Source organism: Perissodus microlepis, chromosome 18 (assembly GCF_051167445.1).
Source record: "Perissodus microlepis isolate ML-2025 ecotype Zambia chromosome 18, ASM5116744v1, whole genome shotgun sequence".
Taxonomy (NCBI): Eukaryota; Metazoa; Chordata; class Actinopteri; order Cichliformes; family Cichlidae; genus Perissodus; species Perissodus microlepis.
Window position 1 is genome coordinate 18,745,454 of NC_140478.1, and position 26,066 is coordinate 18,771,519.

General features: G+C 40.7%; 1 protein-coding gene across 7 annotated transcripts in view; it reads right to left on the bottom strand.

Annotated features, from left to right (window-relative positions):
* Positions 1 to 1,486: 1,486 nt before the first annotated feature.
* Positions 1,487 to 26,066, bottom strand: part of LOC146367706 (voltage-dependent R-type calcium channel subunit alpha-1E-like) — a 70,548-nt gene continuing 45,968 nt past the window's right edge. For 4 of the 7 annotated variants that reach the window (XM_084913660.1, XM_084913658.1, XM_084913656.1 and 1 more), the window contains 28 exons: positions 23,913 to 24,680; positions 22,295 to 22,575; positions 21,915 to 22,047; positions 21,028 to 21,157; positions 18,586 to 18,645; positions 18,383 to 18,489; positions 16,535 to 16,631; positions 16,279 to 16,439; positions 14,866 to 15,003; positions 14,537 to 14,738; positions 14,287 to 14,451; positions 12,059 to 12,169; positions 11,890 to 11,970; positions 11,528 to 11,647; positions 11,345 to 11,410; positions 9,679 to 9,770; positions 9,370 to 9,544; positions 9,155 to 9,282; positions 8,796 to 8,892; positions 8,396 to 8,501; positions 8,147 to 8,254; positions 7,961 to 8,061; positions 6,801 to 6,904; positions 6,619 to 6,715; positions 4,905 to 5,009; positions 4,336 to 4,471; positions 4,012 to 4,166; positions 1,487 to 3,299 (listed from right to left, as the gene is read on the bottom strand). In XM_084913660.1, coding sequence (XP_084769786.1) covers positions 2,775 to 3,299; positions 4,012 to 4,166; positions 4,336 to 4,471; positions 4,905 to 5,009; positions 6,619 to 6,715; positions 6,801 to 6,904; positions 7,961 to 8,061; positions 8,147 to 8,254; positions 8,396 to 8,501; positions 8,796 to 8,892; positions 9,155 to 9,282; positions 9,370 to 9,544; positions 9,679 to 9,770; positions 11,345 to 11,410; positions 11,528 to 11,647; positions 11,890 to 11,970; positions 12,059 to 12,169; positions 14,287 to 14,451; positions 14,537 to 14,738; positions 14,866 to 15,003; positions 16,279 to 16,439; positions 16,535 to 16,631; positions 18,383 to 18,489; positions 18,586 to 18,645; positions 21,028 to 21,157; positions 21,915 to 22,047; positions 22,295 to 22,575; positions 23,913 to 24,680 — 4,549 coding nt within the window. In that variant the 3' untranslated portion in view covers positions 1,487 to 2,774. The remainder of the gene's footprint in view (positions 3,300 to 4,011; positions 4,167 to 4,335; positions 4,472 to 4,904; positions 5,010 to 6,618; positions 6,716 to 6,800; positions 6,905 to 7,960; positions 8,062 to 8,146; positions 8,255 to 8,395; positions 8,502 to 8,795; positions 8,893 to 9,154; positions 9,283 to 9,369; positions 9,545 to 9,678; positions 9,771 to 11,344; positions 11,411 to 11,527; positions 11,648 to 11,889; positions 11,971 to 12,058; positions 12,170 to 14,286; positions 14,452 to 14,536; positions 14,739 to 14,865; positions 15,004 to 16,278; positions 16,440 to 16,534; positions 16,632 to 18,382; positions 18,490 to 18,585; positions 18,646 to 21,027; positions 21,158 to 21,914; positions 22,048 to 22,294; positions 22,576 to 23,912; positions 24,681 to 26,066) is intronic. The other 3 variants (XM_084913657.1, XM_084913662.1, XM_084913661.1) reach the window with 3 other exon arrangements.

The window sequence follows — 26,066 nt, forward strand, 5'->3', positions numbered from 1 at the left end:
TTTAATATTCATTATGTTCAATGTGAATGATGGATTTTCTATAATTCAGTTTACATTTTTTACTTACTCTGTACTTTACATTTCTTACAGGATAATATGTCTCTCCTTTCCTGTAAAATACTCAGAAGTTGGGCAAGTTTGCCTGTAATACACAAAAGTACAGCATACCTTTGAGTTAAGTACTTATGGTCCAAAATGGGGAAATAGTGTTTGTTTTTCTGCTAATTTACCAGGAAATTATGCAGTTCTTAAATTTACATATGCACGACTGCACTTACAGTTTAATTATTTGTTTCCTGTAAAAGCCTGGCTTGTTACCACCTTACTCTAGTGTTCCTACCTTCAAGCATTTGTATATTAATATGATTTTTTTTTTGTAATTTCAAATAATATACATTGAAATTCCACTCAATTACAGGGTATTTACACCCTTAGTCACGGGCCATTTTATAAATGCCAGGGCCAGCTGATAAAGCCTCTGTGAGAAATTGCACCACCCAGCCATCATGTGAGCTATTGAGGTCATCTGAGGCAAAGTGTCAATGGGCGCTGGAAGGGATCTTAGGACTACATTGTAAAGAGTGTCCTTTCTCCTTTAAAAGCAGGTGTACACCTGAGTCTCATCCTGTTGAGGTGGGCCAGTGTCTTACAGGGGTTTTATCTGTTGGCCCCAGTGACTGCTTTTTTCACTCCTTAGCTTAGGTGGCAATTCAAAAGATAAATAGTTTGTTAGTGACTCTTGGGACCATCTCCAATGCGGCAGCTCACACTGGGGGTTTACAGCCTGGAACTCTCCACCATCTGAAGAAGCCTCTTGGATGAGAGGCGAAATGTCTTCAAAAACTTACAAAAGTCCAGTTGCCTTCTTTTCAAGCTCTCAAGGAGTAGAGGTAGTGTAGGTGGAAGAGTTTAAATACCTGGGGTCAGCCATCCAAAGCAATGGACAGTGCACAAGAGGTGGAGAAGAGAGTGGAGGCAGTGTGGAGCAGGTGGAGACAAGTGTCAAGGGTGATTTCTAACAGATGAACAGCAGCAAGAGTAAAAGCCAAGGTTTACAAGATGGTAGTGAGAACTGCTATTGTGTAGGTTTAGAAGAAGACAGCAGGCTGAGCTGAAAATGCTCAGATTTTCACTGAGAGTGAGCAGGATGGACAAAATTAGAAATGAGTACGTCAGAGGGACATCTCGGGTTGAGCGGTTTGGACACAAAGTTAGAGAAACAAGGCTAGGCATATGCGGGATAGTGGATATACTTGATGAATCATATCTGTATTTCCATGTATGTTTGCACGTTTCAATAAACTTCTGTGCCTCTTTGCCGTTTTCCTTGCAAAATATGTACTTGAATTAAATGTACAGTTTCCAGTTGCACTCGGACTGGTTTCTGCAGAAGTTTTTAATTGCAGTGCTCAAGATGTCACAAAGCTTTCTGATGTCTCACTTGGCCTCCTAAATGAGAAATAAAAAGATAAACAGTAACAATGGCAACTTGTGAACACCTTTATTTGTATATACAACTATTTTACACATAAAAACCCACAAAGTATTTGCATTCCAGGAACTCCAAGTTTTTGGTTAAGTGAGTTTCACAGAATTGGCCTTCATCAGGCAAATAAAACAAATACACAAACCTTAAAATGAATATTTTCCAAGGATTCCTTTACGTTTAAAGCTCATCAGCTGACACCGTTTTCATTTTTTGTCTCTCTCTCTCTCTACATAATACAAACAGCATAATTTCTCTGTACATTATTTGTAATTAATAGAGCAATGTGGAGATTTGAAGCAAAATGCATCGTGGTGTGTCTGCAGTGTTCATATATGGTTCGTATAATATTCACAGTTTAAAAAAAAAAACAGAACAAAACCGAAACTAGATGAAAATATTTTGTATTCATGGCAAACAATTAAACATCCTGTTTAATTATGGTTGGGAAAAATTATCATTTAAAGGATTTCTTTTGGACTGGTAAAAATAAAAGTTTAACCATCTCCAAAGGATAATTAAAAGTCTGCAAATGTCTGAGGTTCGGTGGTGGCATGGCTTTACAACACTGCATGGTGAAATAACAAATAAGCATCATATTCTATGTTATTCTATAATTGTATTCATTTCTCACAACTTATTATGTTCAATAGCAAAAAGAAAAAAATGATGGGGGAAAATCAGGCAGTTTTCCCTCCTCACATTCATTCATACTGTAAAAAAAATCCAGCATCATTGAGTGTTACTTATTAGTATCCACATTGTCTGGTAAGTATCAGATCGCCTCCTCATGATGGCTTGCTGTGTCGATCTGGTCTAATTTATATATGGGGATGGTGTAATGATCACAATGTATTTACAAAACAATAGATTTATAAGAAAATGTAGTTACATATTCACACACCCCACAGATAAATACTGTTTAGAGCAACACTGAATCATTGAGCAACATCTCCAGAAAATGAAAATACCTATTGACACAAATGACATAAATTGACCCACCCATTTGTTTTTTTGTGACATATTATTACTCTCTATCATCAAGTACAAGTCAGGAAATAGACCTTATTTATTGTCAGTGTTCTGTGTGAATTGGCAACTACAGTTTCAGGAAGTATTGTTCTTCATCATTTTGGATTTTTTTTTACCAAACATCCAGCGGGCTCGCGGCCTTGAAGCACTGATGCAGAAAGAGTCGCATTAACCTTCGCTCTGGATGCGGTCATACAGCGTCCTGTGACACCTCTCTGGCATTCTGTTTCCTCCGTTCATGTTGCGCCTCCTGTCCCTAGCACCTGTCGTCCTCCTCTGTGTCGCTTAGAGGGTCACAACTAGCGACTGAGGTTGTCTGTGCCAGACGCTTTCGAAAGTGTCCGTTGGGGACTTGCCAGCCAGTCCGCGAGCGTGGACGGGCCGTGCTGATGGTGTTTGAGCGTCCCAGGCTGCAGGCCACGGCCGCCTCGAAGGTCAACGTTTCCATGGGACCAGAGGGGTCTGGGCTGTGGTCGTCCTCTTGCAAAGCCAGGAAGGGCTCAGAAGGGTAGCGTCGAGGTGGGGATGTGCGCCGGGTGGCCTCGCTTTGCCTCTCCCCTGGGACTCCCTCTTGGCTCTTCCGTGTGGGCTTGCTCCGCCTCATGGTCTCAGGGCTGCCCGGTTCATCCTCATCTTCACCGATGGAGGCTTGTGTGCGACACACGAGGGGGGAGTAGGAGATGTGAGGGCGAGAGCGGGTTGGAGTTTGCGATAGAGGTCGTCGGCCACTGGGAGTGCTGGACTCAGATGTGGATGGCATCGGACTGTCTGAGCTGTTGCCCTGAAAGCGAAAGTAAAGAATAAATTAATCAACAATCGCCAATAACAACATTTTAAAGACAACTTATTATGTTTTACTTTTTTCTGCCCATTTTGAATGTGTGGCCTGCTCTCTTGATTTACATGAGTGGTGGAAATGGTCTTCTGCTGTTTTCAGAAGACCATTAACAGTCTTCTGAAAGACTGTTAATGGTCTTCTTAATATATATATATCTTCTTTAATTTTGGTGAGCCTATGAGAATTGTAGCCTCAGTTTCCTGTTGTTAGTTCATAGGAGGGGTGCCTGGTGCAGTCTTCTGCTGCTGTCTTCTGCTTCAAGGTTCAGAGATGCTTTTCTGCATATGTTGGTTGTAAGAAGTGGTTATTTGGGATATTGTGGCTTTTCTATCATCTCAAAGCAGTCTAGATATTCTCGTCTGACATCTAACATCAACAAGGCATTTTCTTCCAGTGAACTGCCACTCACTGGATATTTTATCTTTCTCAGGTCTGTAAATGGAAAATTATAGTAGATCAGCAGTTACTGAAATACTCTGGCCGGCTTATCTGGCACCAACAGCCATACTACCTTCAAAGTCCTCATTCTGATGCTCGGTTTAAACCTCTGCAGATTATCTTGACCATGTCTACATGCCTAAATGGATTGTGTGGCTGCCATGTGATGGGCCGATTGGATATTTGTGTTAATGATTAGTTAAATAGGTATACCTACCTGTTTATCTTGGGGATCTGCTCGTTCTACGCTCGAGGATCGTGAGGGCTGCAAGCTTCTTTCCTCTGAATTACAACGAGACGTGTCTGGAGACAGGAGGTGGCAGCGTTCCTTGGAGCGACCGCGCTCCCTGTCGCCACGCTCAGAGCGAGAAACTAAAGGGACATTCAGGAAAGAGTGCAACAGGAAATGCAAAAATACAAGGGAGCAAAAAAGAAAAAGAAGAAAAGGAAAATAAAGATATAAATGTCATAGGACTACATTCAATTCAGCTCTTCATTATCTATGAACACAGTTGCCTAACAGCAGGCGAGCAGGACTAACCAGCAGCCTTATAGCTCTTGTGACGAGGTCGATAGACTCGCTCGGGGCTTTTCTCCTCTTGCCAAAGTCCATTCACACATTGATCTGCAACAGTGGAGACTGATCGCTTCATGGAGCCACTAGAAACCTCTGCCTGCTTGAAGTTAAAAACACACACAACAAACATAGAAAAACAGGGCACAAACACAAGGAAATAAGTAAGCATACTTCTGTTACCACCAGATTATTTGATCCAAACAATAAAAATGATATTTCATGCTTTAGCCAGTGCAAAAGTGCAGTGCAGCCTAAAAGATTTGAGAGGTTTAGTCTTTCCTTTACTCTGTGGTTGAAAGTAATGGTCATAACAAGATGAGGCAACAGCATTCGAAGATCACAGCCCGTTCTAGCAACTCATTGGACCTTATTCAGCCTCCCAAAGTAACAAATGTCGAAACAAAACTCTACTGATCTGAACTTCTCAGCATCACGTGCACTTAAGGAACGACAGACTTTGGCATAAGAGCCCATGCAGCCCCTGACGTCCTCGAGATCCAGCCCAGAAGCCGTGTCATGGGAGATGTGTGTACCTGCGACTCTACAGCCAGACGAGGCATGGAAGAGGCCCGCACACACAGGCCCCTCCCTAGTGGAAGCTCCAGTGGGGCTTCAATCCCCCTACTGCACTCGCCCACCTAGGTGTGTACAGAAACAAGAGAGGAAGCGCAAGGAAATACAGAGCACCAATCAGGCTCATCCCTGCCAGGACTCCCGCTGCGTATGGACATCTTGTTTAGGTGAGAGGAGGGGCAGACAAGCCATTTCATCACTGACAAAAGTACTATCTATCAGAGCCATCTCCATCGCCATCCAGTCAAAAGCCATTCCAGCCAAAAACAGACGGAGAACTTGCAACAGGAAAACTGACTTCAAGGAGGAGCAGAAACAGAGTGCGGTCGTAAAAGAGGAGCAAGGAGTGAAGAAAAAGAAAAACAGACAACAAAGATATCAGCTCACATCAAAAGATGGACTTTTTCAGCTTGGAAGTGCATTCAGTCATGCATGTTTAGGTGTTAATGGCTATACAAACAGAGCCAGACAACGCCTGTCTAAGGGCCAAACGCATTCCTCTGCAAATTAAGTATTCCAGATCAACTTTATATCATTCAACTGACAAGCAGTAGAGACCATTAAAACCAGACAGTAGAGACACAGCAGACATCTACAGTTTGACAATCTCCCTTTGCTCTGACTCCAACTTCCACAGGAATAAAACACAGGAGCACAGAGAGCAGCGATGCGGTGCCCTGCAAGGCACTGAGAAAACGGCATCAGTCATCACATGTTTATACAATTTTTGTGGCGTTACACCTAAACAAACACTTTTCTTTATTACATTTTTATGTAAAACTCTTTGCTGTGAGGACAGTGATTCCCAAACTGATGGTCAGGATCCTGAAGAGGTTACAAAATAGAAAGTGCACAAAAGAAAAGCTGCATTTTCAAGTTATCTCGTGTTGGAGAACAGCATGCCGTGCCATCAGAGCCACTCTGCGAAACTGCTCATAAAAATTAAAATAAACAAAACAAAAACACACCTTTATTCAAATTTTGCTGATCCCACCTTCAAGGTGATGCCAGTGAGCAGCGCTGCCAGTCTGAGACAGTGAATTCATTCACTGGGGGATGAATTCATGGTGCAAACCTCCATGAATGTTCAACAAACATGGTTCTGGTGGAATTGTGATCTCTTCCACTGAAAGCTGCTGTTTGGTTGCTGGTTCGCAGCTGGTTTCCCAGCTCTTATGCTCTGTTGATCCTCGAATAAAAGACAGCCAATTTGACACAGAAGATGATGTTTCCTTGCTAAGCAAGTTTAGAGTTTGAAAAAGGAGTTTGAGGGAGAGATTTTTAAAAAGCAGTTGTCCTGGAAGTGATCCAGAGGTGCACAAAGACATGACGTTAAGAGGGAGATCACATTTAAATCAGGTATGATTTTTTGATTTTTGATGGCTGGAGTCGCTGAATTTTTCGATGACACCTCTGGAGTTAAAAGTAAAAAATATAACATATGCAATAAAGTATTTGCTTTTGTTTATTTGCTCTGGCATATTAAAGCTAAGCAGCACACTGATGCTACGGTAACATTTATTCATAAGATCAAAGCAGCAGAAACGCTCTGCTTTCAAGTGCAAATTACTCTGAGTCCAAAACTACATAAATTAAAAGGTCAGAGCATTGCCAAAAAGCCTGCCATGGGGATAATGTTTTATGTTTTACAATTATATTGGTCCTTTGTCTTACCAGATTCTGTTGACTGGTATCAACGTCAGAGCTCATGGGCTGCAAAAACAGCTCCTGAGGTGAAATGGGGCTCAAAGCCACAAAGCCTCCCCTGGTCCTGTGTCAAGATGGAGAAAAACAGTAAGCAAAGGCATTCAGAATCACACATAAGTACAGACTTTTGCAAGCATTTGCAGACTCACAGGGCTGAACCAGCACTGTGCGGCATCATTGGCAGTGGCTGGTTAGACAGAATGTCCTCGGGGAGAGCAGAAGCATCCAGACGCTTGAACATCAAGCTACTCTTCTGAAATGAGACAAATACAGAAAAGACTGAAGACATCTTCGTGACAACTTTGTGTTAATTTAGCTAATTATAGGCCAACCTCCAACCTTTCTTTTATCTGAAAAACTCTTCAAAGATCAATTGTAAAACAGCTAAATGATCATCTGCAGAATGTTTTATTTGAAGAGTTTCAGTCAGCTTTCAGACTTTATCACAGTACAGACATCACTTAAGTGAAGGTTACAAATGATCTTCTTATGCTCTCTGACAGTGGCTTATCCTGTTATCCTGTTTAATACTGTTGACCATAATATTTTATTATAGAGATTAGAGCATGCTATAGGTATTAAAGGTACAGTGGTCTGAATCATATCTAATAGACTCCAATTTGTTCATGTAAATTGTGAGTCTTCCTCACACTCTCAGGTTAATTATGGAGTTCCACAGGCTTCCATGCTGGGACCATTTCTGTTTACAAAATACATGCTTCCCTCTCTCTTAAATCTCTCTTTAATCTCTTAATCACCTAAGACTGAAGTTATTTTATGGTGCTAAAAATCTTAGAAATATGGTGTCTAATCAGATGCTTACTCTAGATGTCATTAACTTGGCCTCCATTAACACTGTGAGGACTCTTGGACTAATTTTAGACCAGGATGTGTCTTTTATTGTGCATATTAAACATATATGTAGGACTAAAGTCTTGTATTTGCACAGTATGTCTGAAATTAGAAACATCCTGTCTTTAACATGGCCAAAGAGCAAGTACTCCCTATGAGGGAAAAGCTGAGACACAGAGCTGCTCTGAACACTTCATTTTTGGCTCTGTAGGACATCGGTGATAGGAGATATCATTAATATGGTCAATAATTTTTTAAGGAATGGTAAATAACAAAAGAAACCTAAACTTAAAGCAATCAGGAACTGGATATATAATAGGTCCCCTTTAAAGGTCAGGTGAGATGGCTTACTCTACCTCCTGAACAAACTGGGTGCAAAAAAAAGTAAATTTGTAGAAAACTAAAGTTACAAAAAAAATTAGGTGTCACAGAGTTCATAGTGACGTGCTGAGCAGACCTGAGCCTCCAGCTGCTGCCTGAGCTTCTTGGCTTTGTTCTGTTTGAAGTAATCCATTATCATCATCGAAGCGTAGATCTTCCCGACCGTCATGTCAGTATCTGTGAGAGCAGGAGCACTCCATTAGTTGTCACTGCTCATCTCTCAGCATTACAGTAAGAATCACCTTCTTAGTTAGAGCCAGACCTTTGTTGATAGGTACCAGTAGGTCCAATGTCTTCTGGGGCAGATAAGGCCAAATAATACTGATCTCCTTTTGCAGCTCACTATCCAGAGCGATACGGTCCTCACCACCTGAGACAAACACTCACCTTTAACCATTTTTTTTAATGATGCACTGTTGATGGAACAAAATGTGAAATCTGAAGACATTAACTGCTCAGCAAAACAAAAGAAACGCAGATAGATGATAACTAAAGCAATCACAACCCTAACCCCGAGCTATTTTGATATCCAGAGCTGTGCGGATGAGTGACATCAGAGTTGAGGTGAAGTGGACGGTCATGTCCTCATCCACGGGCATGTTCATCAACACCAACCTCTGCCAGAGACAAAGACAAAGAAGGAGGGAAAGTTTCTATGTTAGACCGTAAACCAATACCTCCAGCAACCTTTTAAATCACATAAAAACACACAGCAGCCACACATAACCACTGACTTCTTTAACTTCACAAAGACCAATCATTTGCTTTCTCTACATTTTTTAAATTGAATAACTGAACAAAATTACTAGCTGCCATGCCCTTTCTGTTGTGTGTTATATTTATTTTATATAACCAAACTCTCACTTTTCATTTTATCTGGCCTTTCTGTGTTAAATAAAATGTTCTCATACCTTATAGGCGATCTTAGCAGGACATTTTTTACCCAGGCCCAGGGGTGGTGACATGTGTGTTAACATCTCATACATGGCCGTGTAGTGGATGCGGCCGCTTCAGAGGGAAAGCAAAAACGAGAAGTGAGGGGATGTGCAGACAGAAGATGCAAACAGAGCAGACTTTTCTTCTGAAAGTAGTTAAATTATGAAACTAAATGCCACTGTGGACTTGATGAAAAGCAGCTTGTGTTCCTTACACTCAAAGATCAAAGCATTCACATTTATGCTCTTTGGCTGCCCCCTGCTGGATAAATACAGTACCTAAATGTTGATCAGGTCTGCTTCAAATCACAAACTGATAAAAGAGCGAGCCTCACCACGCCAGTCGATCATATTCCCCCCAGATTCGGACAAACTCATCCAGGTGATGGGGACCCAGGATTGAGGAATCTCGTGTCAGGTACTCAAAGTTATCCATAATCACAGCCACAAACAGGTTCAGCATCTTAAAAAACACAAGGGCAAGAACCTAAGAGGAAAGGCACAGCAGACTGCAACACACCTGAAAAGGCAAATTTTTGTTGGTCCTGACCAAGAATGAGCTGAAGAAGATGAAGGACACAAAGTAGCAGTAAGCAAAGTCGGTCCCACAGCCGCCCTCGTGGTCCGGAGACATAGTGAGGGGGGCGATGGAGGGGTCTGGTTCACACTCCTGCCCTGACAGACAGGACAGCATGATCTCCTGCCAGGACTCCCCTGTAGCACTCCTGGTGGTGTTAACACAAACAAATATCCAGCTGACATCTGACCGATAACACATTCATAGATGATTAACACCAAACACCAACAAAGGAGCTTTACTCAGAACAGCAGCACTGCCTGAATGTAGTTTTGAGCTCACCTGAACAGGAGCATGAGTGCGCTGAAAAATGTCTTAAAATTGTTGTGCTGGTTGATGTGACTCTCGTCATTCAGCTTGATGTTTCCAAACACCTGCAGAAAACAGCTGGCTTCAGTTAATTCATAGTTTTTCCTGGACAGCTGGTAGCTTCTCCCATAGCAGCTGCTAATCTTCTAGAGTTCAAACATTAAAAATATCCACATAACACACTAAAACAATCCTAAGAGGTGGGACCAAGAAACAAACTTTAACAATAGGACTAAATCAGTAAATCACACTATAATACACAAAATCTCTGTCTGTGCGTTTGTTTGTCCACGAACCCCTCTTAGACCATCTGGAGACGAGAAACCAAACTTGGCACACAAGTACATCTTAGACTCCTGATTGTTTTTATCTATATGAGAACGTATGATGTCATCATGAGCACTAACAACCACCTACTGTAGCAACAGGCAAAAATTCACTAGTTGGGACCATATCCTGTTACAGACTTGACAGCATTTGAAGTAGATAATGGCAGACGGCGTGAGCATGAACTGAGGCTGTGGTTTGGGGATATAGACATATATAGACAGAGAATCGGAAGGAGCGTGTATGAGGTGTGGTCCCACTCCTGAAATTGGGATAAATGATCTCCAATTACCTATTTTTTAAGGATTTACGCACCTATATCACCTTATGAAAGTATCTTGTCATTTTCATGTCATGACAATAGCATCTAATTTTGATCCACATGTATATTACTATGCCCTTAATTGTATTTATATAGCACCAACAATCAAACTTACACTGCCTGACAACCATCTAGCAATAGACTATACTGACCAGTTTCTAGACTTTATGCAACACACTTTACTAAAGCATCCTATCCTTTAGTTTTACAACACTTCATGTATATCCTAAGGTACTAACTACTGCTAAAGATTGGCATAAATTACCAATTTTGGCACATAAAAAATATCTTTTTATTTTTCTCAATGTGGCCCAACAGCATGAACAGGCCAAACAAAACCGTGAGCAAATACTTGAATTCAATTCAATTCAACTGTATTTACATAGCACCAAATCACAATAATATTTGGCTCGAGACGCTTTATATTATTAGGTAGAGCCCTTACCATAATAGAGAGGAAACCCAACAATCAAACTACACCATTTGAGCAAGCAACTGGCAACAATGGGAAGGAAAAACTCCCTTTTAACAGGAAGAAACCTCAGGCAGAACTAAGCATAGTATAAAAAATGGCTTAAAGTAACTAATGGATGTACAGAAACAGTTCAGATCAAACTAGCTTATACAAATAACAGTGCAGACACGAGTAAGTACTAAATAAATATCCTGAATATGATGTGCGTGCTTTTTGATTATTCTATACTGTACATGACCATGATGTTTTCAAGCTGTGGCCCCACTGATGGGGCGTGGATATACCAGGAAAAAATATGTACAGAAATGATGCTAAATTAAGGAGAATCCTTCTTTTTATCGATAAAAACTGTTGGGTATCATGTTGTTTCACCTCTAAAAAGTTTGTCAACCACTGATGTAACTCATGTAAGTTATCAAAGGGCTGGAGGAATAAATAGTAACAAGCAAACCTTAAGTGAGAGCCACGAGTTTGTTATGATATTTGTGATGTCGTTTAATTATCGAAAATATTACCTGCATTCCAATTATGGCGTATATGAAGAAAAGCATGGCAATAAGAAGACAGACATAAGGGAGAGCCTGGCGGAGAAGAAACAGGAAATACAGTTTATCAAAACTTCTTGTAATTTGTTATAATATCTTACAGCATATTAGATACATCTTTAAAATAATAAAAAACAAAGGTAGTGGGAAAACCTTAAAGGATTGTACGAAGGTCCACAGCAGAATACGGATGGTGTAACCCTGCCTCAACAGCTTGATTAACCTGGCAGTTCGGAAAAGCTTCAGGAAACTCATGTTGATGGTGTTCACCGACTGGGACAGACGTGGTTGGAGAGAGGGTGACAGAGAGAGAGAAGGAGAGAGAGACAGAGAGTGGCGACAGAAGGGAGAGACAGGATGTAAAACACAGATGGCGAATTTCATCACAACATGACTTAAGTTGTGTCTGGAGGAAGGGTAGCACACCAGGAAGCTTGGAAAGAAAGTATGCTCTTGTCTTTTTATTTTAGGGTCACAACAGTGTGAAAACGAATGGTGTCTTGGCAGGGGCTTACCTGTAAATCCACAATTATCTCTGTGATGCTGCCAAGGACAGTAATAAAATCAAAAATATTCCAAGTATCTCGAAAGTAGTTCTGCAGGAAAAAGGAAACGCTTCGGTTAATTCCATCGCACATGGAGAAATTCAACTAAATGTGATCTAAAGTCTTTTTTTCTGCTCACCACAAAACCAAACGCCATGATCTTCAGTATGCACTCCATGGAGAAGAGGACAGTGAAGGCCGTGTTTAGGTGTTTCAGGACTGTATCGTAAGCTGCCGGGGCTGAGTGGTACTGCAAGAACAAAGAAAACAGGCCAAAAGGTCAATCTGACATTCAATCAATCAGTTATTACCATAATTAGTAAATTATTGGTGACATTTTGGTGAGCATGACGAGCATAATTTTAAAGGTCATAATGATGGATTTGCAGCTGCCTCTCTAAGTTTAATTTCAGCACGGTATACAAAGAATTAAAACGGACGGACAATCCATATGAATAGAAAATGTGTTTACACACACGTATTGACAGTTACATTATCTTTGTGTTTATGATTCGGTGGCTCCAAAACCTTCTCTTGTGACAAGGCAAGCTTCACAACACAGCTCACATATACACAACACATGAACGTGAGCATGAAAAGTACTGAACTGTATTATTTTAAAAACGTTTTTCTTTTCTTTTATTGTGTAATTCAACCTTTCCATCGATTGAAGAGTGCAAGGAAGAGAAAAGACAACAAAACAAACTGAACAAAGGCACGTAACAGTAATAAAAATAAGACAGATCAATGGAAATTGAAGGTTTCTACTGAAGTTCAATTAAAACACAACAAAAACTGTTTTGCTTCTTTTTCTTTTCTTTTTCTTCTTCTTCTTCTTTCATTCTTTTTGTATGGATATTTTAGTTGTTTAAATATAGAAAAAGAAAAGAAAAAAATATGTAGTGACAAATTGCTGAAGTTGATGGTATTGTATAGTGATTCCAAAATGTCAATTAAAAAAAAAAAACACAACAAAAGCAAAAACAAAAATAAGACAAAACTTTGTAATTACAGGATTTTGAACTTCAGGAAAACTCAGACATTGATTTTAATCATTTTAAGAGTTAGACAATCTCAGAAACTCAAATACTAAATATCTTGATTTGGCTATAACTAGATAAATAAAGCGTGGGGGACTACGGCAATCATTTTCTGTTAAACAGAGACCGGCCGGCAAACCCCTAGCAACCTCTGGCTGCCAGGAAAAAATGTGTAATCCTCAGCTGGTTGGGGAGTGGTTGCTGCACCTAAAACTTCCCTGAGATTTATTTAGTAGTTTATATGGAAGACGTCAACTTGTCTGCAAACACTCGTCAACTACTGAGCTTTAGTGAAACTTCAGAGTGAAAGTTGTGGCTTACCGCTGCAACCAATACATTTCCAAAGGTGCAACTTTTACTTTGAAATCGAATGTTTGCATTGTGCTTTCTGCAGTTTCACGACCGCTCTGTGAGTACTTTGCAAGTATTTGCAGACAACTCAGCATCTTCCATGTAAACTACTGTGACTGTGGTAATCTGCTATCTGCTTTGACCAAAGCAATTGTAAAGTGATTGTTTATTAATTAATTGAAATTAAATGAAGTCAATTTACTGAATACCATACAAAGTAAATCTTCTCTTATGTCTACTGCAAACCTTCCAAGGTTTTCTCTCATAGTCAGCCATCAAATTTCCGCTGTAGCAAAAAAAAAAAACACAGTCCCTGCTTTTAGGTATAAATCTTCAAACTTACACAATGTGTACAACCAATCAGCCACAACACAAAAAAAGAACAAAAAAACCAGGTAAATTGCATTTTTTGTTACAAGACCTGCAGAATAGTCAGTTCTTGACAGAGGAAAAATAGGAAGGCTGTGATATATGAGCAACACGGCCAAAACTGTGACAGCAAGACAAGAGTATCAGCGTCCCGTCAAAATACCAGATCTCGTCTGTTCCCTTCACTGTAAAAGCGCTACAATAGGTGCATGAATGTGAAAGCTGGAGTATGAAGCAAAAGCCTCATCTGACCAGTCTCACGTTTTTTGCGGAAAGTGACAAAGAGTGCTGACTTGGCTTGTGGATTCCAGTCTGCTTGAGCATCTGTGGCATCTTTTAGAAAAAAAATAAATGTGATCTACACACAGGATACCTCCAGAGGTCTTTTGGAGTCCATGTCTCCTGGGTAAGGACTGATTTGGTGGCACAGGTTTAAAGTCACTTCTCATTGAGGCTACTTAGAGTTTACAGTTGAGTTTCAATACTCTGCAAGTTGATTTTTAAAAAAATCTGGCATGAAATTAAACCAGTGTCTCTCTGGGCCTTTGGGAAATCAATCTAAAATGATTTGTGATACTGTTCCACATTTAGTGAATGAACCACTTACCTTCATCATGAGAACAACAGTGTTGAGGGCAATCATGACGAGCACTGTGTACTCAAACGAGGGCGACGCCACAAAGTGCCACAGTCTGTACTGGAAGGTCTGTCTGTTCTGGGGCATGTAGCGGGTCATCGGCTTGGCGCTGATAGCAAAGTCAATGCAAGCCCTCTGATGGAGAGAAAATGAGCATTATGTGTGAAAAGATGATGCCTAATTACTTGAATTTGTGTGAAATGCTGTCACAGCTCCGTACCTCATTCTTCTCCAGACTGCACTCCTGAATCATCTTGTCACCCTGCTCTTGGAAAGTGATGATGATAAGAGCCACAAAGATGTTGACGAAGAAGAACGGGAAGACCACAAAATAGACCACATAGAAAACTGACATCTCCATCCGGTTCCCCCGACTCGGCCCCATGTTCTCCTCTGTAACATCTGTAGAGTGCTGGAGGACCCTACATTTAAAAAAATCATATTCCCTGTGGTTGATTCATGTCATTTATAGCACATATAAGTTATAGAAAGGAATTTTGTGCTGAGAAAAACTGAGCTTAAAGCCTATAAACACGCAAGGAGACATACTGAGGCCACCCCTCTCCAGTTGACACAGTGAACAGAGTGAGCAGAGCCCAGCAGACATTGTCATAGTGAAACTCGTGTCTCTTCCACTCTCTCCTCTTCACCTCCTTTTTGTCTCTGCTGTAGTCAATGTAGTAGCCTCTGTGGGGAATAGAATAGCCCAGAGGTCATCATTTCACTTAATTCACTGATTAGACCAGCGGTTTTAACAAAAAGAGAAGTATTAAAGCCTTTGTTACAAGCAACTGTTACTCTCATGCTATTCACTGGCATCTGCAGACAATGACAGACTATCTGAGGTTATATAAGAAATAAGCAAAGCTGCACATTTGGGCCCTTTTTTGTAATTTTCTGCTTCATTGCTTTCAATTGGGAGGATTTTTTTGTCATGGCTTGAAGTTTTTTGTATTTTCTCTGATTGACGCTGCTGTCACAAAAGTCGTGTTTTTTCCCCTTTTAAAAAAATATTTTATATGTTTTATTTTCTTCCTGTTGTGATTTTGTTGGGTAGGTTTCCTTAAAGTTGTTTAAAGAGTTTAAAACCAAGTGATACTCTCCCATAGAAGAATTTATATTGATTTTGCACCACAATACTGCACAGATTAAAAAACAAAACAAAAAACAAAGCCATATATATGGTGTAAGATATCACACAGAATCAGTCTTAGTCATAACATCTTCAACCTGGTTAAGACAGCTCAGAAATGAGAATGAAATTTTAAATAATTTCTTCAGAAAAGCAGTGCATTTAGGTTGTAACTGGAAACTGGAACTGGAAAAAAAACTGGAAAAAAACACCTTTAGCAGAAATAACTTGAAGTAATTGTTTTCTGTATGAATTTATCAGACTTTCACATTATTGGGGAAGAATTTTGCTGCGGTCCGATGAGGTTTGCGGGTATTCATTTATGCACAGCTCTCTTAAGGTCCCTCTACAGCATTTTAGTCTGATTGAGGTCTGGTCTTTGATTGCAACATCTTGATTCTTTTCTTTGCTGCTGAGTTCTCTTGCATGACCCAAGCCTTAGCTGTTAGACAGATGGACTCACATTTGACTGTAGAATCTGAGATCTGAGCATCTTACCCTCTTAAATCCTGCGTAAGCAATAATGATATACTTAGTGTTTTCACAGGACTGCATGGAGTCCTGTATAAACTTTCTTCCTCACATGGCTGTAAGGATGGTATTAGTCTTGTAATCTAACTTGAACAAGCATATTCCAGGAACTTACTGCTTTAAACCTCTTATAGAGCTTAACTCCTCATATTCATATTTTATATTAAAAATGATCTTGCGTGGCAGTACCAGTGCATTTTGAGTGACAATGTGTAGGAGGAGTTTCAGATATATAAAGTATATATATTTTTAAAAACACTAATGTAGGAACAGACGAGGGTGAAGCGGAGTTCACTCACTGGCATTCCTTCTCTGTATTCATGGAGCTGTCAGTGCAATAGAAGAACCTCCCCTTAAAAAGCTGCACTGCTATGACAGCAAAGATGAACATGAAGAGCTGGTACACAATGAGGATGTTGAAAACGTTCTTCAGAGATGTGACCACACAGTCAAAAACAGCCTGCGCAGGAGAAAGACAAATAAAATCTGTCAAGGACTGGTGCAACAACACCAGAAAACAGAACAGCAGACTGTTCGCAGATGTCTGCATCACACCTTGAGTTTAGGAAGTCTCTTGATGGTTTTAAGGGGCCGCAGGACTCTCAAAACTCGGAGGGACTTTATCGTCTTGATGTCTCGTCCTTTGTTGTTTCTGTTGACATTGGAAATGTAGCACTGAGAAACATAGCTGTACAGTCAGACTGATGCACACAGACAAGTACAAAAACAACAACAAAAAAACACAGTAAAAACTGAATGTAAACACAAATGAATGGGGAAACATTCAACTTGAGGGTGTATGTTTGGAGCTTGACAGATTTCAGCTGTAAAATATTTGATAATTTGTATTTTTTCAACCCTTAAATCAAATATTTTTGCAGATTCATTCAATTACACTAGTAGTTTGTGCACAATTATTGTCACGGTCCTGAGTCTGTGGACTCAGTGTTTTTCTGTTTGTATTAGTTATCCTTGATTCCATGATTTGTTTTGATTCTCTTGGTTTTGGTTTCTGTCTCTAGTATTCCTAGCTCCTTAGATCCTTAGCATTTCTTGTATTCTAGTTCTTAGGTTGTGGTTCTGTGTTACATCTGTTTAGTGTACAGTCATTTCTGCAAGTGTGTTCCCTTTGTTCTCTGTCAGCTGTAATCTAGTCAAGTCTGTGTCTGTTGTGTTTCCTGTTTTACTTTGAAAGTCTGTGTACTATGTCAATGTGTTGAGTTTCCCTTTGTCTTGTCATGTCAGATGACTCCCAGCTGTGCTCTCCTCCTGTTTCACATTCCCTAATCACCTCAGTATGTATTTAAGCCCCGTGTTTTTCCCTGCCAGTTGTTGCATCCTCCACGTTTGTTGTGTGTGTGTAACCCTCGTCTTCTATCATCAGGTTAGGCCATGCCATGCATCCCCAGTATAGTTAAACAATCCTAGTTTGAGTTTTTGTTTTTTGTATTGCCAGCAAATAAAGCTGCTGTCTTAAGTTAATGTTTTGTCTCGGAGTCCTGCACTTGGGTCCAGCCACTGCCAGCCACACAGCTCATCGTGACACTCATGGCTTCAAATAAATATATTTATTCTATCAAAGTTAGATCACACTGAGAATTAATGTTTTTATCTTAATATTAGCCTTGTCGTGAGCTGTGTTTGCATATACTGGAACACTAAACAAACGTTTAGTGTTTCGCAGATCTTTTGTTTTATGTTCATTTTCATGCAAAACCGATGATTTGATAGACAAAATGACTCATTATCAGCATTTTTTCCCCCCTGATACCTGCCAGGCTCTGCTGTTGTATGAGTCGAGGTCAAAATGTGACAAAATCAAAAGCGAACAGACAAAAGGCAGACAATAAAAATATATTTTTTAAAATGTAGAAAACAACAAATCAGAAGACACGAAAACATGAGAAATATGAGTGGCTTATGGGACACATTTACATTTAGTGTCACTGAAATTTTTACCCCATCACATTGCTGGGAGCCCCAACAGTCATAATATCCACAGGAACAACAGAGAAAAAAAAAACGAGGCAAAAAAAAAAAAAGAGATACACTGTGAGCAAAGCTCAAAGGATCACAGCTATATCAACAACAGAGAAAATAACATACAATTCTCTACATTACAACAAAAACCACAAAAAGTTTAGTTAGTAATGTTCGCACTCAAAAGTAAAGAAACAAAACGTTGCGACACACACTACCCATGTTTAACCACACCACCTAAATTACACAGAGAAAACAGTTAAATCTGAGCTCCGCGCTGTACAGGTCTTCTCATGCCTCCATACTTGCAGCGTGCGAGTCTTTGAGGGAAAGTCGTTTAATACAATACTGTATTCTCAGAAACTGTTTGCTGCAGTGAATCACTCATTAGTCATCGACAGGCAGCACTGTAATGTGACTCACGTTAGAGCAAAAGCAATCAGAGCTCCCACCACTACAATGAAGTCCAGCATGTTCCACATGTCTCGGAAATAAGAGCCATCGTGCAGAATGAGACCCTGGTCTATCATCTGGGGGACGAACACACACATCCACACGGATGGGTTACAAACTGGCAAAGTCTTTGAAATTGCAATGAAAGAAGAGAAAATGTTTCAGCCACCCACCTTGATGATCATTTCAAAGGTGAACACTCCAGTGAAGACATAATCAAAATATCGGAGGACCTGGATAATTTCAAAATTAGGGGAAAAAAAAAGACTTTTTAAAAGTTCAGTCCAGAGTTTGAGATTTTTCTGAGGTGCATTTAGTATCAGTGACGGTACACACAACCACGCGTAAAGCTCCTCAAGAGTAAATAAAATTTACATTTTTCCCGTCCTGCCAGTGGCAATGAACTTGCTAGCATCAAGCTGGCATGATTCATCCACCTTAATGCTTCAGGACACATCTTCTTAGAATGAATCAGTACATTTGTGAGCGGTGTCAAAGTGTAGCTCCAGGTAACCAACTCAATTACTCAACTGAGAAAATTATAGACAGAAATTCTAATTACTCTGTGTGGCTCTGGGTCACTTTGCATACTTTGACACACAAAACACGTGTTGTTTGGTGCTCTAACCAGCCCAGATATTCCTCAAGGAGACGCTCCAGTAATGTCGTTTAACAATTCCATTCAGCTGAGTGACTCATGGGGTCAAAATCCTTCTGCGTGATCCTACATTCCCCAAAATTCACGTTGGTGGAACGGTCAGAACTGGCTCCAGAAATAATCTTAATAACATTGTTATTAAGCTGTTTTTACAATCTCAGGGAGATTTTTGATTTTTAACAAGAAAATAAGTTACACTAACCACAAACTGTGTGGTCAGTACTGTCAGTGGTGTAAATGAGTGCATGAGTGAAGAGATGGCATGTGCAAGGTTGTTTAATGCAAGAGAACAAACGAAGGAGTAACCAAAATCCAAAAAGGTGTCTGAGGGAGGAGAACCGCCCAGGAACTGAGCTCTCAGGGCCCAGGTGCTGCCAGTGTTGTTAGTTAAAAATAAGCCACACCTCCTCTCCAGATCCTGCAGAAATGCACAAAAGACCTGCCACACGCTCAGGCAGGTAGGAAGTTTGTTACATTTGTTACAACCAAGGTATGCAAAAGAGCATCTCTGAATGCACAGTTCGTCAGCAAATGAAGTAGATGGTCAGAAGACCACGCCGGGTGCCCCTACAATTCGTACAAGCTTACTAAAATTGAACAATAAAAGATTAGAAAAATGTTGCCTGGTCAGAATTTGACATTAGCGAATTGAAAGCATGGATCCATCCTGTCTTGTATTAAAAGTGCAGGCTGGAAAAGCATTGTCTGGTCTGATGAGTCTTGATTTCTGCTGTGACATTTAACTGGTAGGGTCAGAATTGGCACAGACATCAAAGCATGGATCCATCCTGCCTTGCAGGCCAGCCATCCTGAGCTGGCGGTGATCGTGTAAAGGTGTGAAATTTTGAAATTTTCCTGCACTGCAGTCTACCATTGCTGCCGACCATGCCAATCCTTTCACACCACAATGTACCCATCTTCTGGTCTCACAAAGCTCAAATTGTTTCAAATTGGTTTCTTGAACATGAAAATTACACCACTATACTCAGACAGCCTCCACAGTCACCAGTTCTCAATCCAACAGAGCACCTTTGCAATGCAATGAAATGGCAGTACAGCTAACAAGTTTCCAGCAACTGTTTGACGCTATCATGTCAATATGGACCAAAATCTCAGAGGAATGATTCCAACACCTTGTTGAATCTGTGCCACTGGAAATTAAGGAAGTTCTGAACCCAACCCAGTAGCAGCAAGTTGTAACTAATGAAGTGTCCAGTGAGCATAAGTAGCCGGGTACTTTCAGCTGCTCCTTCACTTCCCAAGGGGTCCCCCCAGCAGATGGATCCGCATATTTGATATGGAACAAATTTTAAGCCAGATGCCCATCCTGATGCAATCCTCCCATTTTTTACAGACTTAGAATGAGCATTAGCAGTACAGAAGCTTTTGACCCCTTGAGGCTTAAACTGGTGCTTTTCCGTATGTCAGGTGAAGGTGTTAACCACCATAGAGGCACTGGTGAGTGAGAGCAGCTACTGTGCAAAATCTAAAATGACTCGTTGATGGGGATTTGAGCCTACTTTTCATTTAATCCCTTAAATTACATGTTTTAACCTGATGTTGTTGAGCACTTGTAAGCATTTGTTGACTTGACTGACTCGACTTATACCCAAGCACAGTGTGGATTTTACTCATATGTCCTTATTCGGTCATTCTTGACACGTTCCATGCTACTTAGATGAGTGAAAAGTCGTGAAAAACAAACTGCGCAGCTATCAGGCTGCTTGCCACCTTGTATGTGCGCGATAGCAAATGTGTCACAGCACATTGTTGCTGACACAGTGTTATGTCAACTAGAGATCAAACCTAAAAGACTTGCACTGAACTACAGTTTCATGAGAACATTTCAGGCCATCTGGAAGACATCTGAGGGTGATTTGATGATCATTTTGATTGTGTAAATCTCATTTTCATAAAAAAAAACAAAGTCTTTAAGACAGATGTTGTCTGACCTCACCTTGTTCCTGTCTGAATTAGTGCACACAGGGTCCTCGGCAGCCAGTGCAATGCTGCTCGCCACGATCACAAGCAGGATGGTCATCTCAAAATAGCGGAGAGTGACCACATAATGACAAATCCTCCTGATGCTACATTACAACAAAGAAGATGCATATAACTGCGTGAGTGGCATGCATAGAAACAACTACTGCTACTACAAACAAGAAGAAAGCAAGTATTTAAAATGCTGTGCAAAAGTCTGGAGTCACCACTTATTTCTTTTGTTTCCAAGGAGCCGAACTTTCTTGTAATTTCTTAAAATGCCTCATCAGAGATCTCTGTGTGGAAGGGCAGCTGTTAATAACCCAATATTAAGGAAGGTAAACGGAGAGAGAAGGCGGTTGTATGTTGAATTACACAAGAACTGTGATGAAAATTAGTCGAAACAGGTCTCATGGAGTGATGAATCCAAATTTTAAAGTCTTGGTTCACAACATCGTCAATATGCATGAAGGAGCTGGGGAGGGAGGTACATCAGCGAGTGTCTACGGCAACCTGTAAAACACGGTGGAGGATCTGGGGTTGCCTTTCACACAGTGGTGTTTGAGAAGGGATCATGAATGCAGAAGGTGCCATCAGATTTTGATCCATCATGAAATACTATGTGATTGGTAGAGGCTTCATTTTCATCAATGACAATTATTGACTCTTAACTATAAACTACAAAGACTATTTGTATTGTACAAGCTCTGTTTTCACTTTATACACTCTGTATGTTTCATGTTTCACTTATTTCTCATTTTCCTACTGAAATCTTTTTAAAACATGATGGGTGACTTAAGACTTTTGCACAGTACTGTATTCCATCAGATAATCAATGATTTGGAAGATTGGGCTACATCTTACGGGTTGGAGGCCTTGAAGATGAACATGCTGTCTGGAGGTACAGGTTTTGGAGGAATTGGAGGTTCTTCCTCCTCTGTCTCCTCCTCATTTTCATTCTGGTCAGACTGGTATGCCTCCAACTCTTTATTGTTCACTAGACCCCAGACAGACACATGAGAGCAAAGAAAAAATGTTTTAGCTGTCCATGAACAGCTGACAAAGGAAGAACAATGTGAGTCACCAACACAGTGGATTCAGGGGGAAAAAAAGACTTGTGGCCACTTTTAACAGATGTCAAGAACGCCTACACAGTGTGGTACAGTGATACTGACACTAAATCCCACTTTGTGATGCATTGTGCAAAGCAGTAAGACTGCAATGAGAAGTGGTCACAGTGCTACCTGTCATGGGTGCGAGCTCCAGAAGTGGCTGTGCAGACATTTCGATGGTCACGCTGTCTTCCAGGTTAGACTTGTCCCGTTTCATGGATGCCTTACGGTTTTCTGACTCTATAGCACTCACAGTGAACTCTGTGGCCTCTAAAGCAGTCTCCACTGGGATGTTTTGGCACAGTGGCTCATACTGATCTGAGTGGCCACCCTCAACCTGCTCTGACCAGGTGCTGTCCACTATCTGTTCACACTGAGGAGGATCAGGAATATCTGCACTGCATTCAGCAGCTCTGTAAAAAAAAAAAAAAAAAAAAAAAAAAAACTCACCAAAACCGAGCATGGCATTAATTCATGCAGATCACAAAGTACAGCTGAGCACAATGATAATCTAATAAATCAGGTGGTAACAGATCACCTCAAGAGCAGCCCACGTCAGTTAACTGATGCACATGTGTTGGTGAGTAACGAAATACATGTACCGCCGTTACGTATTTAAAATACAAAATATGAGTAACTGTATTCCGTTACAGTCGAAAAGGAGAGTGGAAAAGTACGAGTTGTCACCGAGCAGAAACGGGAGATGGAAACATTTAAATATGATAATAACCACTGCAGCCAAAAAGAGTGCCTGACGAGCCCCGTTGTAAGTAAACTATTGATTCGACTGTACACTGTGGTCGTGTTTTCCTCCGAAACAATAAGTTCCGTTGGCGCAGCCTTTCTACGCCTCTCTCTGTCTCTCGCTAGCAAAGTTGACCCAGACAACAAAGTAAAGCTAGTTTTCGGTTATGAGCCCGACACGAACCTGACGTATTAGCCAGAGGCCCCTTTACTACGGTTCGGAGCAGCGGACCTGTTTTATATACGCGCGGAATAGTTTTCTATATGAGATCGCTGCATAAAGCGCAGCCTTACCTAATGTCCACCTACTGTTATTCATTTTATATTAAGATTTAAAAATCTAGTTGGTATTGGTATGGAGTGCAACCTTCAGTAAAAGTAATAAATCACACAGCAATAGTACATTCATGTAGTTGTAAAAAGCATGATAATATATTAAGTAATCCAAAGTATTCAGAATACGTTACTCTCATTCAGTAACGTAACGGAATACATTACAAAATACATTTTGGGGCATGTAATCTGTAATCTGTAGTGGAATACATTTTAAAAGTAACCTTCCCAACACCACTGATGCAATCCTCTTTGCAACCCACATCCACCCCAGCTTTTCCTTTATTGTTGTCACTGACACCTGGTCTGCTCTGTATTAACGCCATGTTGCTGCTCTCCGAGAATGTTTGACCATATGACTAATTACTATAGAACAAATGAATTTTGCTTTTTGCTTAACTGCTCCAGAATAAACTTAAATTGAAGTAACAATACAATTTTTTTCATGACATGAAGAAACTGTGCCACAGCTTTGCGGTATCTATATACGCATTTCCTTGTTGCATCTGTTGAACGAGTGTCCTACCTAGTAATCCTTTGGTGTTTATTTCTAAGCATAGCATAGCATAAAAGGTAAAAATATTATCTATAAATAAAATGATGCAAATGACCTAAAATTTAAAACACTTTAGCTTCTTTCCACCAGTCGAGAAATGCATGAGAGCAGGCTTACCTTATACAATCTTCTCCAACTTCTGCATAGGGGTTAACGATGCATGTCCCATCATCGTGGACTGAGCTTCCTTCTTCCTCTCCTCTCTCTTTGTCCTCCCTTTCTTCCCTTTCTTCTCTTTCATCCAGTACTTTTCTCTCCTGGCTGAGCGACCTTCTGATATGTAGCACCTCGTGTGGCGTTTGCGTACAGTCCAGACTCTTCGCCTCAATACGAGCCTCGCGATGGCGGTGGCGTCTATGACGAGCTCCATCTTCTGGCGCCTGACTGGACCTGAACTTTCGGGCCATCCTGTGTCTGCCACCACCTGCCGCCCGGTGGTTTGGTCCTCCTGTCTTCTCCTCGCTGAGGTTTACCAGAGGTTCAGCTGCTGGAGGCTCCGGCATGGGAATAGAGATGGACATTGGAGGTTCGGGAAGAGGCATCCCCACCGACATCGGTGACTCAGGTAGGTGAGCTGGGCTGGCCTCTGAGGAAAGGTTGGAGGGGTGGTGGGGAATGGTAGGAGTTTCGACGGTATCTTCTGTAGGGCTGCTGAACAGCTCCTCTCTGCTCGCCATTTGGCGCCGTTTGCGCAGCTGGTTGGCTCTCTGCTCCCACACCGACATGTTAACTTTTCTCCTCCTCTCGCGGCGGTTGGCAAAGGCGTTGGAGCCATTTAGGGGCTGCTCGTCTGCAGCAGCCAGTGCACCATCCGGTTCATCTGGAAAGGTAGGCCGGCCCCTGTGGATCGCACGTTTCCGATACAGGTAGGGTCTTCTTCTGCCACTGAGGACCACAATGTACTCGAAATAAATATTCTGCAATTCATCTTAAGGAATTAGTGACCAAAAAAGACATGAACACTATTATTCATTTAGCATACCAATAATATATTTTAAAAAACAAACAAGTAAAATAAAAGTTGCAAGAAAAGGACAGACCTTTTCTGTGAATTTATAATGTTAGTTGATTAGTAACACACACAAAAAAAATTCCCATGAAAAAAAAAATGTGCAAAAAATACAAAGGCATCCAAAAAACTCAAACAATGCCTGAGAAGTAAGGACAGATCGAAAGTAAAAGAGAAAAACAAAAACCCACGAGAACAAAAACGAAGGGTGCAGGATCAAGGTGCAAACATTGTGTAACATCTACGGGAAATTGAGTACGAAAACTCAAGAGAGAAATTCTGTGTGACACAGATGCATACAGTTATACTTACTGGTATTCAGATTCTTTTGTTGTCCATGTAATCAATGAGTGATTATTTGAAAACAAGACATTAGTGTTTAACAACATACACAGAACATTTGCTGTGGCACCGAACAAAACGCGTCCAGAGGAAACAAACTGTAATTGCAATTGAATCCAAAAGAGGACTGAAGTTAGCATTTAATTTATCATAATGCACACTTTGCATTCAAGGCCGCTGTATACTTTTGGGCGTTTTACATTAAATATATTCAAAATTCAAAGATCTTGATGGCTGATGATCGATTGATATGATCGAACACAACATTTTGGTCAGTGCCACGTAACAAGCATATAACAAGACAACATGATGGAGCCAGAAGAACACTGTAATACACATCAAATCAGCACCTCGATTGTTGCAGCACTTACGAGACTAACATTCAAATATGTAACAGACAAATGATACATTCAGTGTCACAGCTAGAGTCCGAGACCAGTAAGAGAGAGTTTATGCAGGCGTGTCCTGACATCGCATCGCTTTGGGGATTTTTGTCATGTTTTTCTGTTGATCAGAGTAGATCAGGTGTGCAGGCAGCAGCTAGTCCTGATCCATATGGTAACAAATCAGCTTGCAGAGACTTTGGTGGTGTCACAATATAGCACCGTCATTTCAAATTAAAACAAATGGGAGCATCAGCCACACCCTTCGGTGCGCCCTTGTGTTTTGCTGAACAGCAGCAAAAAGAAGTACAGCCTCAGCTGTTTGTGGACACTAGTATTTTACAATATGTGCATGGCATGCTAGAGTTGCTACTGTTTTGATATCCTTTACTACTCTCTGTTTCACAGCGTCTGTTCTCTAATTCACTAATAACAAATTCTTTATTTTTTAGGGGAACCTGGCTGAACGGCTTCTGATTTGACTTGACTGGAAGTAGCTAAAATAGACAAGTTCATATTAGAAGTTCAGAAGGATTT